Below are 18,980 nucleotides of genomic sequence, written 5' to 3' on the forward strand. Positions count from 1 at the left end.
CCGCATATGAAGAAGCCTGGTGTGGCCTCCAAAGGATGAAAGCCCACAAGGAAAAAGAAGCCTTGGGAGCCGTCCCAGCTGACCCACCAGCCGCACACGGCTGTGTGAATGATCCCCGGTGAAACCACTGCAGCTGACCTACAGAATCTTGAGCAATTGTTGTTTTGAGCCCCCACATTTTGGGATGGTTCTGTTCCTGGACAGAGAATGGATTCTCAAGTCAAATTTGGTTGCTCGCCAGTCAAAAAAAAAACCAGTGCTGGAGAGACAAGTGATGGTGGGAAAGAGAAGTTTGCTTTATTCAGGAAGCTGGCATCCTGGGAAGATGGTGGACTGATGTCTCAAAGGCCATCTTCCGTGTCCAGACAAAGCCACAGGGTTCTATCAGGGGGGAAGGTGCGGGAAATGGCGGGGGCTCCGTGCAGGAGAAGCAGGTGCCCAGGCAGTTAGTCATACGTCGACCTGGCCCTGAACAGACTTGTTGGCATCAGTGGCAGCTGTTTTCAAATGCGGTCAGGGCTTATCTTCTGGGAAAGTCTGGTCCTTCATTCCTCAAGGCCAGCCTGCAGGCCTCTGGGAAAGTAGGTCAGTCCTGCACCAGCCCGGGGGACTTCAGCTAGCAAGCGAGGAGCGCAGCAGTTTGATACACGTTCACCTTTGGGACGGCTTGGAGTGTTGTTATGGTGCGTTACAGGGCGACAGAGAACAGCAGCACTATTAATAATATTTTTGTGGTCCTATTGTTTATGTGCTGTCCTCACTTAAAATTTTTTTTTTTCAACGTTTATTTATTTTTGGGACAGAGAGAGACAGAGCATGAACGGGGGAGGGGCAGAGAGAGAGGGAGACACAGAATCGGAAACAGGCTCGAGGCTCTGAGCCATCAGCCCAGAGCCTGACGCGGGGCTCGAACTCACGGAGCGTGAGATCGTGACCTGGCTGAAGTCGGACACTTAACCAACTGCGTCACCCAGGTGCCCCTGTGCTGTCCTCACTTAAATAGCATGTGTGACTTCTCGTGCCCGTCGAATTTTCTGTTCAGGATAATAACTATTAACTATTTAACTATTTTAAATATTTTAAACTATTATGTACTGAAGAGTTAAGCAACGAGGACACGATAGGCAAATCTATTTACAGTGGTTACTCCTAGTAGTCAGCCTTTAATGTAGGCATTTAAAGAGAAAATGAAATTGCATTTTAAATTCAGTTCTGTCCGTTTTGCATTTTCCACCCTGGTGCTTGTTCCTCGAAATCGATGGCTGCTGATGTGTTTATATTTTCTTTAAGAGCTATAGTTCCAGAAAGTTCGCCCATAGTTCAGCATAAACAATTCTGGGGTTAGTGTGGCTTATGATACTTAAGTAACGTGAACTAAAAAGCGACGAGTTTTAATTGCATCTTCAGTGAAGCCATATAATATAAAATACTATCAGCGACTCGTTTGCTTCAAAATAAAGGAAAGGATTGTCCGGTATGGCTTGTCATAAGCACACTGAGATGAACAATCTTTGTTATTTATAAGTTTTAAAAGGCAGCCATGGGTGACATCCCACTGAAAGTAAGGATGTTTGAATTATTATATCTTTGTCAGAGCCTCAGCCAAGCTTGTCTCATTGGGGAAGAAAGCTCCAAAAAGGCCATTCTTCTCGTGTGCATTCCTTGAAATATTGCCGGCGTGTCAGAACACCCAGAAATGATGAAGGGCAAGTGGTAGCAGTTCATTATCATAATTCTGCATGTCCCGCAAACTGAATTACTCCAACTAGTTCGATTTTCTTCTTGTATTTGCAAGTATTACCCTCGAGGGTTTTGTGGTTGTGCTCCCTTCTGATGATACTGAGAGTGACCTTGCTTGTGGTGTGGAAGGAGCGCAGACCCCCAAGTCTTGTGAGCTGGATGTTTCTGTCCTGAAGGTGCCGCTGACCGGCTGTGCAGCCTTGCACGTGACCGCTCTCCAGGCTTAGTTACCGCATCAGCGAAGTGAGGGCATTCGGGCGGTCGCCATCACCAAAAATCGATTAATTCTGTGGCTTCAGAGTAGAGAGGGTGCTTTGCTCCTATGTGTCGTCTTGGAGGAGACTGTGATTGTAAAAATTAGCATGGTGTTTGCCATCTGTCTACATTGCCAGGCAAGAAGACATTTGGTTCTTTGCGCATCCCTCATGCTATGCTTGAGTGTTAAAAGAAGAATTTATAATTATTTCCAAATCAGTGCCTAACTGACTGCATAGCATACATTTGTTAAAGTCTAAGAGACCAAAAACCAAGCTCATAATATATTAAATGCAATATTTTAAAGATTTGTTCTCTTTTATAAAATGTGTTGTTCTAAGAAACAGATATTTTAAAGACCAGTGTTTTCTAATGTGGGGGCCAAGGACAGTCTGCCTCAAAATGTGCCACTTTGGCATATTATTTTAAATAAAAGTTACTTAAGCAGCTGGTGCAAGGACACTCGGATCCCCTTCTGTCCCCCTGAATAGAGGAAGTAAATCTCCCGTATAAAAGGTGCGCTCCCTGTACTAAGAAGTAAAGAGATCCCTTATTACCGCCAGAGATAGGAACTTTAAAGCCAACAAAGCTGTAGAAACAAACATTGTTACTTTCTTTCTAATCTACCATGGAAGTCCAAATTCTGCTTTGAATTCCTTACTAATTAAAGCTCCTAAACATCTGTTTTCTTCCTTTCTTTCTTTCTTTCTTTCTTTCTTTCTTTCTTTCTTTCTTTCTTTCTTTCTTTCTCTTCTTTCTCTTCTTTCTCTTCTTTCTCTTCTTTCTCTTCTTTCTCTTCTTTCTCTTCTTTCTCTTCTTTCTCTTCTTTCTCTTCTTTCTCTTCTTTCTTTCTTTTTTAAAGGTTTTATTTTTAAGTAATCTCTACACCCAATGTGAGGGCTAGAACTCACAGCCTGGAGATCAAGAGTCCCGTGCTCGACTGCCTGAGGCAGCCAGGTGCCCCACATCTGTTTTCTTTATCCTGTCAATCCCTCACAAATTTACTGTCTCTTTGTTTAAGTAGTATAAAAACTGTGTTTTCGTCATTTCTTTGGGTCTCAACTTCATTATTGGGCCTCCATGCACACATGACGAAACTTCACCTTTTTCTTCTGTTACTCTGCCTCGTGTAAATTTAATTCTCAGTCCAGTCGGAAGACCTTGGAGGGTAGAGGAAGAATTTTCCCTTCCCTGCATTAATTTGGGCGTATTAAACATGACAATGTGAACTTTTTTCCCCTGTAAGCTTTTATTATTTTTTTTAGATTGGGTACGTAAGTTTATATTTTCTTGGGAAAAATAGTAAGCTTACCTTGTATAAGTTTATTTAAAGAGACCTTTGATACACTTCTCTTTGGAATTGATTTCAATGTTTTATGATGTAGGATGATTGTTAAGGAAACTACCACTGCTTAGGAATTGTAAGTAAAAACTGAACTATTTTTATTTTCAAACTTATGCTTTATATCCTTACAGAACGTTGGCTCTGATTAAACCAGATGCAATATCAAAAGCTGGAGAAATAATTGAAATGATAAACAAAGCCGGATTTACTATAACCAAACTCAAAATGATGACGCTTTCAAGGTAATTTGTTGGCCATTTTCAGTCACGTAAAGTCTGATTCCATATTTTTTTCTTTTTTAAATCATCTGTTATTTTTCATGTCATTGTTTAAAATAAAAGCCTCTCACTGAGTGGCAAAGGATAGAACACTAATCTTATTAAAATGAGAAAATAATAAGACCACAGGTAATTATATTCACCAATAATAATTGAACTCCAAGCAAGTAGGAATTGTCAGATTGTACCTGCCTCACTTTTATCGTGTTCCCTAACTCCATTGGCTTTTATCACACCGACGCTGGATAATCGTCATCTCTTCTCCTTAATCTAGAAGTATAACACACTGTGTGAAAATGATAGAAGAGGAAATGAACGTTTGAGTATTTCTACTTGATGAGGGAGTATTACTGTTGGGGTTTCCCAAAGGGAGGCCTTTGGAAATGTTTACATTTTGCTCCGCCCAATGGGTATCATTGGCACATACCCTGATTTACTACTCTGAAAAGCAGTCCATTCTGTCTGACCTGATAGTCTCTAAGTTATTTAGTGAAAACAGGACTTACCCCTTGGTAGGGACATTAATGTGGCAGTTAGGCAGAACTGGCTCCAGTGGCCTTTTTATGTTACTCCACTGGGTGTTTTTGTTTCTGTTTTTTGTTTTCTTGTGTGTTTTTTTGTTTGGTTGTTTGGTTGGTTTTTTTGGTCAGGTGTCTTACTGCTATTCCCGGATATATATTGTATGGGACAGTTGCTGTTTTGGCTCCGTGAGGACAGGGACAATGAGTAACTGTAGATATTCAATGCAGCTTTGCTAAGTCTGATCCCCAGATACCTTAATGAAACACCTTCAAGTTTATCCCAACAATGACATACATTTAATTTGAACTCTTCCCATGTATAAGGTCTTGCAGTTTGCATATCTTCTAGAAAGGCAGGAGGCTTAAGTTTCAGAGCACAGAATTCAGAGCCAGATTGCATGTAATTGCACCTCTTAGTAGGTGTGTGACTCTGGACAGTTTATTCTGTGCTTCGTTTTCTTCATCTGCAAAATGGAGGTTATAACCACCTGCATCGTAAAGTTGTTATAAGGATTATGGGAGTTTAATATAAGTAAAGTGCTTTGAAAGACCCCTACACATGGTCAGTGTATATGAAGTTAGCTATTGTTATTAGTAGTGGTAATCTGGTGATATTATTATCTAGTGGAGCTGAGGTCATGCCCGTTTATAAGTAGTTAAATTTGTCCTATGTCTGTATGTGTCATGAATGCTTGCCCTCACAGCAGGTGATGGGACTGAATTCTGGAGAAATGCCTTTGAATAGTTTCAGTGAGATTAAATTTTTTTTTTGTCTTTATACCACTAGTGCTTAATAAATTAGGCATCAAACTTCCCAAGATACAGATGCCCAGGGACACTTCACCGCTTCCTTATTTTTTTATAGCACCTCGTACATCTCTATTAATCCTAATGTCAAGTCTTGGATTTTGTCCAACTGGAAAGCTAACGAGCTAGTCTGTTACTCTTTCATGGATGCTAGCGAAGACGTGAGACACCTGGGTCGGTGACAAAGGACTTTATGATGGTACAGCAAAGCCGCAGGAGCATCGCGCTTATGTTGGTGCTCCTTGCCTCCTTGTCCCGTGGGAATAAGATGATATGGATCCAGGTGGATCTTGTATACGCAGTTGATTGCATCAGAGCTGAGGCGCTTTGAACTTGGGTTACCCACTGTTTCGGTAGGCAAGCAGTACACAGGCTGCTCTCTGTACTGAAGAGGGACATGACCTCATCCCTCCGAGTGGCTCACTGCAACTGTGACTTGGAGAAAAGGCTAGGAGGGAGGGCAGTGGGGCCTTGCATTCTTGGCCCAGCCAGTAAGTCACGATACGAGCACCAGAGACCCATGGAGGAGTATCTTCCAGTGCTTACATCTTTCCTAAACTTGTCTGTTCAAATGCCAGTTCCCCAGTCATGACAGTACCTGAAAGGCAGCAGCTGAGTTGCATCTGACTTTGAACTTCTAGTTCTTCGATCAGTGCCTGATTCAAGCTAGGCATTAAGTAAATATTTCTTGAAAGAATTAATGGACAAATCTTTGTGGGAGAACGGTTTCCTTATAAAAACACAGCAAGACATAACAAAACAACAACAAAACTCCTTTCTGTGGTGATGCCCTTGATGGGAAGAATTCATGAACCCTCATCTTGGTTCCAATTTTGGATGTTGAATGGAGATAACTATGGGGTCGGTGACATGTTAGAAGAAAATAGTGAAGCACTTTTCGGAATTAATGTTTGTCTTTTCATCAGTGTTAAAGATTATGATTGATTTTTTCTTTTTTAGTAGCTTAGTTTTGTTGAAAAGTTTAGAATTGGTTGTTTGAGTCATCTTGCTGCTAATTCTGTTTTTTAATTTTAAGTTTATTTTGAGAGAGAGCAAGCAAGCAAGGGAGGGACAGAGAGAGAGGGAGAGGAAGAGAATCCAAAGCAGGTGCCACGTTGTCAGCATGGAGCCTGATGTGGGGCTCGAACCCACTAACCGTGAGATCGTGACCTGAGCCAAAATCAGGAGTCAGTTTAACCATCTGAGCCACCCAGGTGCCCCTTGCTGCGAATTCTCTTAAAATGCTCTCACATGAGTTTTTCAGACAGTTTTACCTCATTTTAGGCTACAGCACAATATATCCATTTCATTTTTGTGAATTCTTCTGACCCTCTGTAGTTGGTAACAGAAAGGGTGTAAATAGAGATTTGCAGCAAGAGATTTGGGTTCAACTCCCCCACCCTCCTTCTCTTACTAGCACTTTACCTGGACAAGTTATGGAATCATGTTGAACTTCATTATTTTCATAAGCAAAATGCAGGTAATCATACCAATTTCAATGTATTGTGAGAAATAAAATGGTTTAATGTTGGCATAAAAGGTTCTAGAAAGATGAGTTTTCTTCCCCTCTCATTTCTTGGGATGAATTTTTATTTATTTATTAATTATTTTTTATACTCGCATAGTATACTTTTCATAATCTGTTCCTAGTTGAAGAAAATATTTCAGTATATTTGGTTTGAATAAGAGTATGCCTGCTATAGTTTACTGTGTGAATTCATTTGGTAGTAGGTTCGTAAAATCTTAAAACACTGCAGACTAAGTTAATTTTCATGCCTGAAAGGATAATCCTATGCTGGAGGACACTTAAAAACTTCTTTGATATTTTAAAAAGTAGTTAATGTTGACCTATTCGTTATATAATGTGTACTCAGTTCAAAGCCTTTAAAACTGTCTGAGTTTGAGAGACACCTGGTTTAAGATAAAAAGTTGTTTAGACTTTTTAGCCAATCAATTTAATCTTTTATTCTTTCAGTGTCTCTATAGATATTCTTTTGTGGGAATATAGATTTAAAAAGTAAATTCCTATTGCCCTTAGTAAATTCTGAGTATCTCCATATTGACCTTCCTTTTCTGATGACGTTAATTAAAGCATTAGTTTTTAATATATTAACAACCAATAAGAATACATTGATATGCTTAATTTGTCAAACAGATTTTAAAAACACAAGTATATAGCCTTTCCTTGGCAGAGATCTCAGAGAGAAAACTGTAACTGTTAAGTTAAAATTCTAGCCTGACCTTTCAAGTTTAAAGCCTGGAGAAGAAAGTGACAGATTTTGAATTTGAAGATCAATTTGCATTTTTAAGTGTAATTTATTTGACTTCTAAAAAACAAATAATTCTTATTGGTCAAACGTTACACTTTGTTTCAAGAATATTAAAGATGCTGATGAAAGGGAAGATAATAGATAACATGAGGAGAAACGTAAATATTGCCTCTCACATTCATTGTAATTTTACATCTTAATAGATATTCAGCTAGCAAAAACTTTGAAAGGTGGGACAATTTGAACAGAATATTTAGTGAAAAGTCATTAATCAGTTTCCATACCAATCAAATAAGTAGAGAACTCCATCTTTATTTTATTAATGTAAGCTACAATAGTTTTTTTTATGTAATTCTTAACTGTTGTCATTTTGATTATCTTACAGGAAAGAAGCAACAGATTTTCATATAGACCATCAGTCAAGGCCCTTTTTAAAGTAGGTGCTGAATTTGGGGCAAGTGGTTTACAGCAGAGGATATTCTGGGAAACTAAAGAATTGCAGTTTTATAATTCAAAAATTTGTGACATGAAAATAATCTGTCAAAAGGACCATAGCAACATTTTGTAATTGTAGAGAAGTGTTTTCTAAGAATTGTTTTTTTGTCCTTTTATTAAATTAGAATCCTTATTTCACCCTTAAATATCTTAAACTTTAATCAGCAGCAATTAGGATGATTTGTTTACATTATAAGAGGCATAGCTTTCTTTTTAGATTTCAGTAAAATAGTGATAATTATATTTTATGTTGAGTATTTTTTAATGTTTTTATTTATTACTATTATTTTTAAGTTTATTTTGAGAGAGAAAGAGCACACGTCTGCATGAGTGGGGTGGGGAGAGAGAGAATCCTAAGCAGGCTTCACGCTGTCAGCATGGAGCCGGATGCAGGGCTCAAACTCACGAACCGTGAAACCATGACCTGAGCCAAAATCAAGAATCAGATGCTTACCCGACTGAGCCACCCAGGTGCCCCACATTTTCTTAAGGGTTTTAAAACTTTTATTTAAGTAACCTCTACACTCAACATGGGGCTCGAACTGACAACCCCAGAATCGAGTTGCATGCTCTAACGACCGAGCCAGCCAGGAACCCCTGTGTTGAGTATTTTTGTTGTTTTTTTTAAACTCTCCTGGGGCGCCTGGGTGGCTCAGTCGGTTAAGCGTCCGACTTCAGCTCAGCTCACGATCTCGCGGTCCGTGAGTTCGAGCCCCACGTCGGGCTCTGGGCTGATGGCTCAGAGCCTGGAGCCTGCTTCCGATTCTGTGTCTCCCTCTCTCTCTGCCCCTCCCCCGTTCATGCTTTCTCTCTGTCTCAAAAATAAATAAACGTTAAAAAAAAATTTAAAAAAACTCTCTTATTTTGGCATTCTTGTGTGCATAAAACAATGTTCACGGAGCCCTTATTTTTTAACTAATACTTTTGTTCCTTGAAATATAGCAACTACTATATGTTAGAAACCGAATTTATGTTCTAAACATTTGAATATTGTGAGGTGCATATTACTATTGTCAAAAAAGTGCTTCCATTTCTTTTTTTTATTTTTTAAAAAAATATTTATTTATTTTAAATATGAAATTTATTGTCAAATTGGTTTCCATACAACACCCAGTGCTCATCCCAACAGGTGCCCTCCTCCATACCCATCACCCACCATCCCCTCCCTCCCACCCCCCCATCAACCCTCAGTTTGTTCTCAGTTTTTAAGAGTCTCTTATGCTAAGGGAAATAAGTCATACAGAGAAAGACAGATACCATATGTTTTCACTCTTATGTGGATCTTGAGAAACTTAACAGAAGACCATGGGGGAGGGGAAGAAAAAAAGAGATTTTTAATTTTTTTTTAATGTTTATTTTTTGAGAGAGAGAGCATGAGCAGGCGAAGGGCAGAGAGAGGGGGAGACACAGAATCCAAAGCAGGCTCCAGGCTCCATGCTAGCAGCACAGAGCCTGACACAGGGCTTGAACCCACGAACTGCGAGATCATGACCTGAGCCGAAGTCGGGCACTTAATCGACTGAGCCACCCAGGTGCCCCAAAGTGCTTACATTTGTAATAAAGAAGGATATTAGTCAGGCTGCTATAATAAACACACTGCTTGGCATCCTGCATATGATAGTGTTTTTCCTTTAATTGTATAATAGAAAATTATGTTATAGATTATTTTAAATCAAGCAGTTTAAAATATTCCCAGGCCTTGTTAGAATATACAGTTTTCTTGGGGCACCTGGGTGGCTCAGTCGGTTGAGCGTCTGACTTCAGCTCAGGTCATGCTCTCACAGTCTGTGAGTTCGAGCCCCACGTCGGGCCTTGTGATGACAGCTCGGAGCCTGGAGCCTGCTTTGGATTCTGTGTCTCCTTCTCTCTCTGCCCCTTCCCCGCCCATGCTCGCTCGCTCTCTCTCTCTCTCTCTCTCTCTCTCTCTCTGTCAAAAATAAATAAACATTAAAAAAAAAATTTAAGAATATACAGTTTTCTTGGAAACTATTATAGCTTTGCTTTATGTTTGTGGCATTATATTGCAGCACCTGGTTTAATGTCTTATATGTAATTAGTATGCAGTAAATTTTATTAACTGGGTGAATTAACGAGTTTTCTGGTATTATGAAAGACACAACAAAAGATGTACCTGCATTAATTGGAAATAGTCAATGAAGAAGTATTTTTTATGACCAGGCACACCTTTCTCTGCATTATTAACATGCCACACCCATTATAGGGTGTGGTTATAGGTTATAGGATTATTCACTATGTGTTTTGAGGAATTCTGTAATAACAGGACATTAGATGATAAGTTTCTTGACGCCAGGGTATCATTGAATATTCTGATTTGTAGTTAAGTAATTGTTATGTGCTTACTGAATGGATCAACATGGATTTGTTCCCCTGATTTGGGCTCCTTAAATCTAATTGTTTTTGGCTACTAAGTCCTAGAAGAATATGTATGAAGAGGTCATGGGGCCTTTTAAAGGACAGAGCGTATGAATACTTCTTCATACATACTATTTTTTAGAAATCCTTTTCAAAATGAATTGAAATGATTTAAAAAGGAAGGGAGTTAACTCATAACATGATTCATGAGGGAAGGAAGCATGTAAAAGAGTCAGGAGTTAATCGGTACAAAAGTGTTTGTCACACCATGTGCTTTTCTTCTAGAGGGTTCTGGCCTCTCTCATAGTTTAGAAGAGAGAGAAACATGCACTTGCTTTAAAAAGTATTCTGTCCCTGCCCCAAACAGTAGGAGGAATGGTGTCACTTATTTCCATGTGAAACCTGCCATTGCTCCCTCATCCACGTACGGGAGCGGAGAAGGGAAATGAGATATTGTTTTTATGGGTTGGGGTGCTGTGACTCAGTGCTGGAGTTTTCATCAAGAACCCATGTGTACTCTTTAAAACTTAAGATGGGAATATCCCAGAGTAGCTTTTATAGTCAGAAGGGGGATATTTTTTCAAGGCCTGTTGATTTCGTTTTCCTTATCACTAGCCCAACTCCGTGTTTATTGACTGCAAGTTTACTGTCATTCTTTGAATCCTAATCCACAGAAAAGTAAATGAATTCTTACCGGAAATATGTTAGAAGACATCACTCTCATCACTTTCTATATTACAAATATGATTGGACTGCGGTGGCAAACCACGTGAAAATAAAAAGGGAAATCCTTCTGTACCTTTCAGAGCAATGGGAAAAGCATAGATAGGCATTTCAAGTCAATGAAGTAGTCTTAATGAAGCGCAACATTGGCTTTTTTTTTTTCTTTGCTGACAGTAAATGATTTGACACCAGTAGCGATGTGTAGTGGCTCAGGCTACTGGAGGACACTCAATTATGAAAATTTTATCTTGCCTATGTAGAATTCACTGTATCCGATAGTTCTGAGATCATAATATCCATGTGTGTGTTGAAATACTCCAATTGTAATGTATTCTTGGGAGTAGAGATACACAGGTTGACAGAAAGATGAAGCAAATCAGTCTTTTACCTGTTTTATAGCGAGCTGATCCAGTTTATTACGAGTGGTCCTATTATTGCCATGGAGATTTTAAGAGATGATGCTATATGTGAATGGAAAAGACTGCTCGGACCTGCGAACTCTGGTCTGGCACGTACCGATGCTCCTGGAAGCCTGAGAGCCCTCTTTGGAACCGATGGCATAAGAAATGCAGCTCATGGCCCTGACTCTTTTGCTTCTGCTGCCAGAGTAAGGTGTTTGAAAAATATTTTAGTTCTGTTTTTATTTTGTTAAATGTGTTAGGTCAGAGTAAAGCATTTCTGTCACTGCTGACTTAGGGTAGATTTATACAGGTGACCTAGCAGTAGAGAAAGTCTTTGACCTGTTGCCTAGAATTAAACAGCATTTCAATAATACGTCTCTTTTGTGAACTGGTAACTTGGTCATGGTCAAGATAAGTTTTCTCCAATTAAAATACCTGTCATCCCGGTTTTTGTCCCAAAACCATTTAAATTATTCAGGCTTATAAGTGTTTGAATAATTGAATTCACACAAGACCAGTTTATGGATAATAAATATTCAGAAAGAAAGCATTATTTAATATATTTTTTCCTGACTCATACTTCACACTATTTTCAAGCTTAACATCCTTTTCTTTACCTATATATAGCTAGTGTTTATGAAAAAGTTTTTATGCTTCTTACAATTACTCCTTATTTTAAATCCATATAAATAAGGTATTATACGAGGTTTATGCTGATGTTGATTTAATGACGTTGCATGTTTATTCATAGCATCATGAGAAGTTTCTCAGCTAATTTAAGATGGTTTTCAGTCTGGTCATGCTTTCATTAAAATATTAGACAATTTTAAAATAATTGAATTTTTCTTTTTTTTTACAGCTCTGTCAACAGATCCTTTCAGTTTTCCCTTCAAATTAGACTTTGAATTTGATTGTTGTGGTCTAGGTCACTGTTATATTTTGTCTGGACATAAGCCTCCTAATTCCCCTTTCCTCTTCTCTGACACTCAGTTTATGAAAATTCTACCTTGCCCATGTAAAATTAACCAGGCTAAGAGAGATCTTTTCAAACCAGATTAACAATTCAACTATTGAAGACTCTTTAGTGAATTTTTTTTAATCTCTTCTACAATAGAATCTCAAGTCCCTATTGTAGGCTCCAGAGCTCTACCTGATCTGATTTCCATCTGTCTCCCGGCTTTATCTCCAGCCTCTCCGTTATTCACTGTGGCCCAGGTACACTGACCATCTTGCTATTCCTTGAATAGCGAATCTCTGCCTGGCTTGTTCAATCAGCAGTAAAGAGGACAGCGTAGTTGAATGGGGGTGAGGGAAGGAGGGGCTGATGAGGGCACAGAAATAATCAGGGGAGATATCACATGGTAATATTTCTGACATTTTCTCTGAGAAAAGCTGGGGCCTATTGCAGTGTTGCAAGCGGAGGGCTGACATGATTGAATTGGCCTTTGAAAGGGCTATACTGGCCCTGAGAATAGTCTGTAGACGACAGGAATGGCATCAGGGAGCCCAGTTAACAGGCTGTTGCAGTAATCCAGGGAGATGATGGCTTGGACAGGGTGGTGGCAATGAGAGGAGTATGGAGATATATTTTAAAATACATTTTAATCAGTGGAGGTCAACTGAACAAGATTTCCTTCCAGATTAAATGTAGAGTCGGAGAAAAATTGATATCAAGGATTACTCCATAGCTCCTGGCGTGAAACAACTGGAAGGCGACGATTTACGTAAACTGAAATCAGGAAAGCCGTGATTAGTCAGTAGGGATGGAAACTCAGGAGTTAACATTTTGGACATTGCAAACTTAATCTGCATGCTAGTCATCAAAGTGGAGAGATATTGGGCAAAAAATTTAGTTATATGAGTTCGGGGAGGGAGGTCTGGACTAGTACATATGGGGTCATTGGCATCTAAATGGTATTTAAAGCCTTGAGAATGGCTGAGATTACTCGGGAGAGAGTACAGATAGAGAAGAAAAGAGAACAAAGATGGAGCCTTTATGTTCTTAGTAAAAGGCTGAAGAGGAGGAAGCAGCAAAGGAGGCAGAGAAGGAGCCGTCAGTGAGGGAGAAGGAAAAACCTCAGAGATGATTGTGTCCCGGAGGCCAGGTGAGGAAAATATTAAAAGGGGAGAGAATGATCAGTGGGGTCAAATGAAGCAGACCTATCAAGAAAGAAGGGCCCTGAAATTGACCACTGGATTTTACAATGGAGAGTTCATTGGTGAAGTTTGTAAGAGAGCAATAGAGTCAAAGTCCTGCCGGAAGGGATTTAAAAGAAAATTGGAGGACGGGAATATAGACAACTTTTTTTTTAGGAGTGTTGTTGGATGTTGAGCAAAGAAATGAGGTGGTAGCTGTGAAGAAAAGCAGCATCTTTTTTCTCGCTCTTTTTTTTTTTTTTGAAGATGAGAAGAATTACAGATGTGAAAAATTGAGGATGTAGAAAAAAGAGTGAGACTTACTGGCACAATGTCCTTGATTAGGTGAGAGGGAATGGGGTGCAGGAGTAGTTGTCTGTAGCAACAGGTGTGAAGGCAGACTGTGGGGGCACAGATGCTGATTCTTACTCCCTTAGTTAAGACAGTGGGAAGCAAGGTCAAAAACAGCTAAAAGTGAGGATGAGGGAGACGGTGTTTATTGGTTTGAAGAGAGAGAAGATGCGAAGTAATCATCAGAAAGACTAGGAACAGGAAGCAATTAGGGAAATATGGTTGTGGTGCTGAGTAAGTGGCCCACCTGATGTTCATGGTTCTGAATTCTGAGTGTGGTTGTTCTCCGTCCTTGTTCAGCCGCATGGGTGTAGGTGCAGAGTAGGTGGAGCGTTGACTTCAACCATGGCTGTAGTTTTGTGAAGCGAACTCGATAGGAAGGTCTCGGTAGTCAATGTGAGTGTGCAAGAGAGTGATTATAGTCTTTGACCTTTGATCTTAGTAGTAGACAATCACTCTAAATGTCGTCTTCCTTTCTGGAGTTACATTACCAATCAGATCTTTCAAGATATTACATAAGTGATAGGAATAAATAATTAATGAAATAAATGGAAGCTGGAACTGAAAGTCACTGACCATGCTCATTGATATTTGCTTCCTGTTTCCCTCCCTTATTGTCTTACCCCGTCCATTTCCATCAGTTTATTTAATAAATTTAAGCTCAGGTATGCTTGTCAGATTTTAGACAATTTAGGCTCTATATGTATCAATATATTAGATGATTCCATCAGTGAGCACCGTAAGGGGAGCAATTTTCATGTTTCGATCAGTAGAACCTGCATGGCACATAACAAATGGTGAATGAATTCTGGTGTTGGCCACTAAAATTCCCTGGTTACTTCCCATTAGCGAACAATATATTTTTTAAGTTTTTGTATTAAAAACCGTGATGTAAATAAAATGGGAAGAAGTGGGAAAATGTGAGCGTATAATTTTGATCTTTTTCTCAAGGTATTTTACCTTACAAATATTCTTTGCCTTTTATGAAAATACCATGAATCTTGACTGTGAGTCCAACTACACCATGTTGCAGTATTATGATTTATAAGAAATGCATATGATGCATATGCATATGATGCATATGATGCATAAATGATTATGATTTATAAGAAATGCATTTCCCCATACCTTGCCCCATGTATCTCTTCTTCTGGCTGTTGATGCGTAGCCTTTATCGTATCCTTTCATAAGCTGGTAAACTTAAGTATTTCCCACAATTCTGTGAGCCTCTCTAGCAAATTAATTGAACCGAAGGTAGAGGTCGTTGGAACTTTGTGTCTATAGACAGGCAGACAGTCAGAAGCATAGGTTGCCTGGGGTTGGTAACCGGCATCTGAAGTGAGGGTAGCCTTGTAGGACTGAACCTTTAATTTGTTGAAACCGATGTTGTCTCTGGGTAGATAGTGCCAGAAGGGAGTTGATTTCTTGGACACCCTGCTGGGAGAATTGCTTTGGTGTTCTGTGTGGGAGAACATTCCCACACTGCAGTTGGGTCTGGAGCCCCTAAAAGACATATTTTTATTCGGTAGTTAATAATAGGTTGTGAATTTATTTAATACTATTGATGCTGAAAATAAGTGGATTCAGAAGTGCAAGGGAGGCTTTATACTTTAATATGATAAAGCTAGTCTTGTCTTTTTTTTTTTAATGTTTATTTATTTTTGAGGGAGAGACAGAGCATGAGCAGGGGAGAGGCAGAGAGAGAGGGAGACACAGAACCCGAAACAGGCTCAAGGCTCTGAACTGTCATCACAGAGCCCGACGACGTGGGGCTTGAACTCATGAGCCGTGAGATCGTGACCCGAGCCCAAGTCGGACGCTCAGCCAATTAAGCCCCCCAGGTGCCTCTGCTAGTCTTGTCTTAAGTACATGTTTGTTTCTATGGCTGCACATACATAATGTGCCTATCTTCAAATACAGTTTGCAGAACGATTGTTTTCTTTTTATAGTGGAGAAGCTTCTGCAGAGTTAGCTACCATAATCATTCCTCCTGAAGAAATGTCTTAAACATATTTGTTTCTATTTTGTACACTTAAATTTTTTAGCTCTTTCTGACATACGTCCCTGAAATACCCCATCGTCATGAACCCTGTGGGATACACCTTTTCTTGACTCTTGTCTTGGGAGGAGTGAGTATTGTGGACATCGTGTTAGCTGACTAGCTATCAAAGAGAAATCTGGCTGCAACTCACAGCACACGTGAGGAAGCAAGGACAGGACATGTGAATTAAAAACTGAAAAACCTCACACGAGCATCCCCAAATAATCTCTCCTTGATCTTAAGTTCCTATTAGTTACAATTTAATCCTTTTTTCTTCCTTATCCAGATTTCACCAAAGCTTAGACTATAGTCACAATTTTCTCTTCAGTTGCCTGTGGCTACTCACTGAGAACAACCACTGCAATGTGGCTTCATCTTTTCATTCCACCAAAATCATTTTGGATAAAATAATCAATGTCCTCTTACTTACAAAATTCAAGGAAAAATTTTTATTTCTTTTGTATCTGTCTGCAACATTTAAGTTTGAACACTTTCTCCTTTTTGAAATTCTCTACCCTATTTTGATTTTGTGATGTCTCACTGCCCTTGTTTCTTTAGAGCTATCAGGTCATGATCTATGTCTTATTAATTGGCTGTTCTTCCTTCACCTGTCCTTTAAAGTGATGATGTTAATCAGACTCCATTCTCTCACCTACTAATGTTTTGCTCTATTTCTCAGTCTTGGTCCGTAAAATAAGGGAGTAGTTGTACCTACATTATAGTATTCTTCTGAGGATTAAATAAAATGATTTAACTGTTTAGCATAGTGCCTAAAACATAGTGTTTAATGGAGATTATCTGTTATTAACACTCCACTTTCATGGTGCTTCTCAAATCTCTACCTATTAGTTGTACTGCATATAATATCAATATATAAAAATCAATAGTGTTCTTGATATACTTGAAATAACCAGTTAGAAAATGTAGACTTAAAAGAGAGTTCCTTCATAGTGTAAAAAAAAGTATATGATGCTCAAGATAAACCTAACAAAAGATGTGAGAGATCTTTATGGAGAAAACCATAAATTTTATTGTAGGCCATAACAAAAGACTTAAATAAATGAAGATCTATACCACGTTCATGCATGTGAAGATTCAGTATCCTAATGATAAAAAGTCTTTCCAAATTTATCTATAAATTCAGCGCATTTCCAGTCAAAATTGAGGCAGAGTTTTTCCTGAAGTTTAATGAAATTCTTGCGTAGACGAGCCAAAAGCGCCAAGGAAGTTTGGAAGGGTAAGAAGAAATGGTGGTGATAAGATGACTTCTTTATGTGAGAGGAAGCCTTTTATAAAGCTTTGGTAGGAAAAGCAGTGTGATACCGGTATGGGAGTAGACAAGTGGGTCAGTGTAACAGCCCAGGGTACTCAAGAAATGACCCATAAGTGATGAGATCTTGGTGGCATTATGAATCATTGGGCAAGAGATAGATGGATAGTCAGTAAATTGTACAAGATGATTTTATGTGGACAACTCAATTTCTTAATTCTATGTGTAGGGTTCTCCTTAGTCTTTCAGATTCATACTCAAATAATGCATCCCAAACTGAACTGATTAATTTTAACTCACCAAACTATTCCTTTTGTATTCTGCATACCATTAACAAAGGAACTTGAGGGGCGCCTGGGTGGCTCAGTCGGTTGAGCGTCTGACTTCGGCTCAGGTCATGATCTCTTGGTCCGTGAGTTTGAGCCCCGCGTCGGGCTCCGTGCTGGCAGCTCGGAGCCGGGAGCCTGCTTCGGATTCTGTGTCTTCCTCTCTCTCTGCCCCTTCCCTGCTCGTGCTCTTTCTGTCAAAAATAAAAAACCAAAAAAACAACAAAAACAAAAACAACAAAGGAACTTGAGAGCCAGTAAATATTCTTCTGCCTCCTTTATCCCCTACATCCAATGAATAAAAAGTTGTGTAGATTTATCTTCTAAACATTTTCTTCAGTTCTCTCCTTTTCCTTCATTCCTACTGTCACTGTGTAACCCGGGTTGCTATAATAGCTCTGGCTCAGACTTTTCTCCCACAAATACCTCTTCCACATAGGTTTCAGAGCAAGCTCTCTAAAAATATTGATCTGTCCATGTCATGAATCTGCTAAAAATGTTCCAGAGTGATGCATTATCCCCCAAATCAAGTTAAAGCTCCTTAACGTGTTTTATGAAAATGATCTGAATGCTAGCCTCTTCTCCAGTCTCACGTCCTGCGTCTCCTTCTTTAGACTCTGGTGTTCTTGCTCTATTGCCTTTACTCTTTCTGCCCCTCTGCCTTGGAATGCCATATCTCCCTTTGTCCAGGTAATTTTTTTTGGCCCTTTAACTCTGCTCAGAGTTCTTTATATATTACAGATACAGATTTTTTACCCAGGTATATGATGTGCAAATACCTTCTCACAGTGTGTTGTTTGTACTTTTATTCTCTTCAACAGTGTCCTTGGATGAGTAGAAGTTTTTAGTTTTGATGAGGTCCAACGTATCAATTTGTTCTTTGATGTGTTGTGGGTTTTGTGTCACGTCTAGGAAATTGTCACCTCATTCAGGGTCACAGAACTTTTCCCTTTTGTTTTCTTCTAGCGATTTTATAGTTTTTGGTTTTATATTTAGCTACATGATCCGTTTTGAGTTAATGTTTATATATGGCATAGGATCTGACCAAAATTTGTTGATTTGTGTATAGACGTCTGATGGTTCCAGCATCATTAGATAAAATCACAATTTTTCCTCCACTCAGTTACCTTTATACCTTTGTCATATTTGTTGACTATGTATCTGAGGGTGTATTTCTGGATTCTTAACTTTGCTCTATTGATCTTTTTGTCTTTTTTCATTGTGAATTTTGAACTTATTAAGAAAACAAACATCGCATTTAGAAATGGACAAAAATTTTGAATAGGCATTTACTTCACCAAAGAAGATACATGAATGGTATGTAAGCACACATTAAAAGTACACAACATCAATAGACATTATGGAAATATTAACAATGAGCCAACACTACACAGCTTTCAGAATGGCTAAGGTTTAAAAGAACGGACCATATCAAGTGACAAGGATGAGAAGAAACTTAGGAACTATCATACACTGCTGATGGATGAGAATTTAAAATGGTACAATCACTTTGGGGAATAGTTTGGCCGGCACTCAACTAAAAACTTAAACATGCAGCTACCCTGTGATCCAATCATTCCACTCAAGTTTTTCCCAAGACAAATGAAAACAAATATCAATACAAAGACTTGTGCATAACAACTTTGTT

At 39.0% G+C, this 18,980-nt stretch overlaps 1 protein-coding gene across 2 annotated transcripts in view; it reads left to right on the forward strand.

Moving 5' to 3' along the window:
- NME7 (NME/NM23 family member 7) overlaps nt 1-18,980 on the forward strand; it is a 255,908-nt gene that overhangs the window by 59,714 nt on the left and 177,214 nt on the right. For both annotated transcript variants that reach the window (XM_015062301.3, XM_053209845.1), the window contains exons 4-6: nt 3,472-3,582; nt 7,602-7,652; nt 11,207-11,414. In XM_015062301.3, the coding sequence (XP_014917787.2) occupies nt 3,472-3,582; nt 7,602-7,652; nt 11,207-11,414 (370 nt within the window). The remainder of the gene's footprint in view (nt 1-3,471; nt 3,583-7,601; nt 7,653-11,206; nt 11,415-18,980) is intronic.

This window comes from Acinonyx jubatus, chromosome E4, assembly GCF_027475565.1.
Source record: "Acinonyx jubatus isolate Ajub_Pintada_27869175 chromosome E4, VMU_Ajub_asm_v1.0, whole genome shotgun sequence".
NCBI classification, from domain to species: Eukaryota; Metazoa; Chordata; class Mammalia; order Carnivora; family Felidae; genus Acinonyx; species Acinonyx jubatus.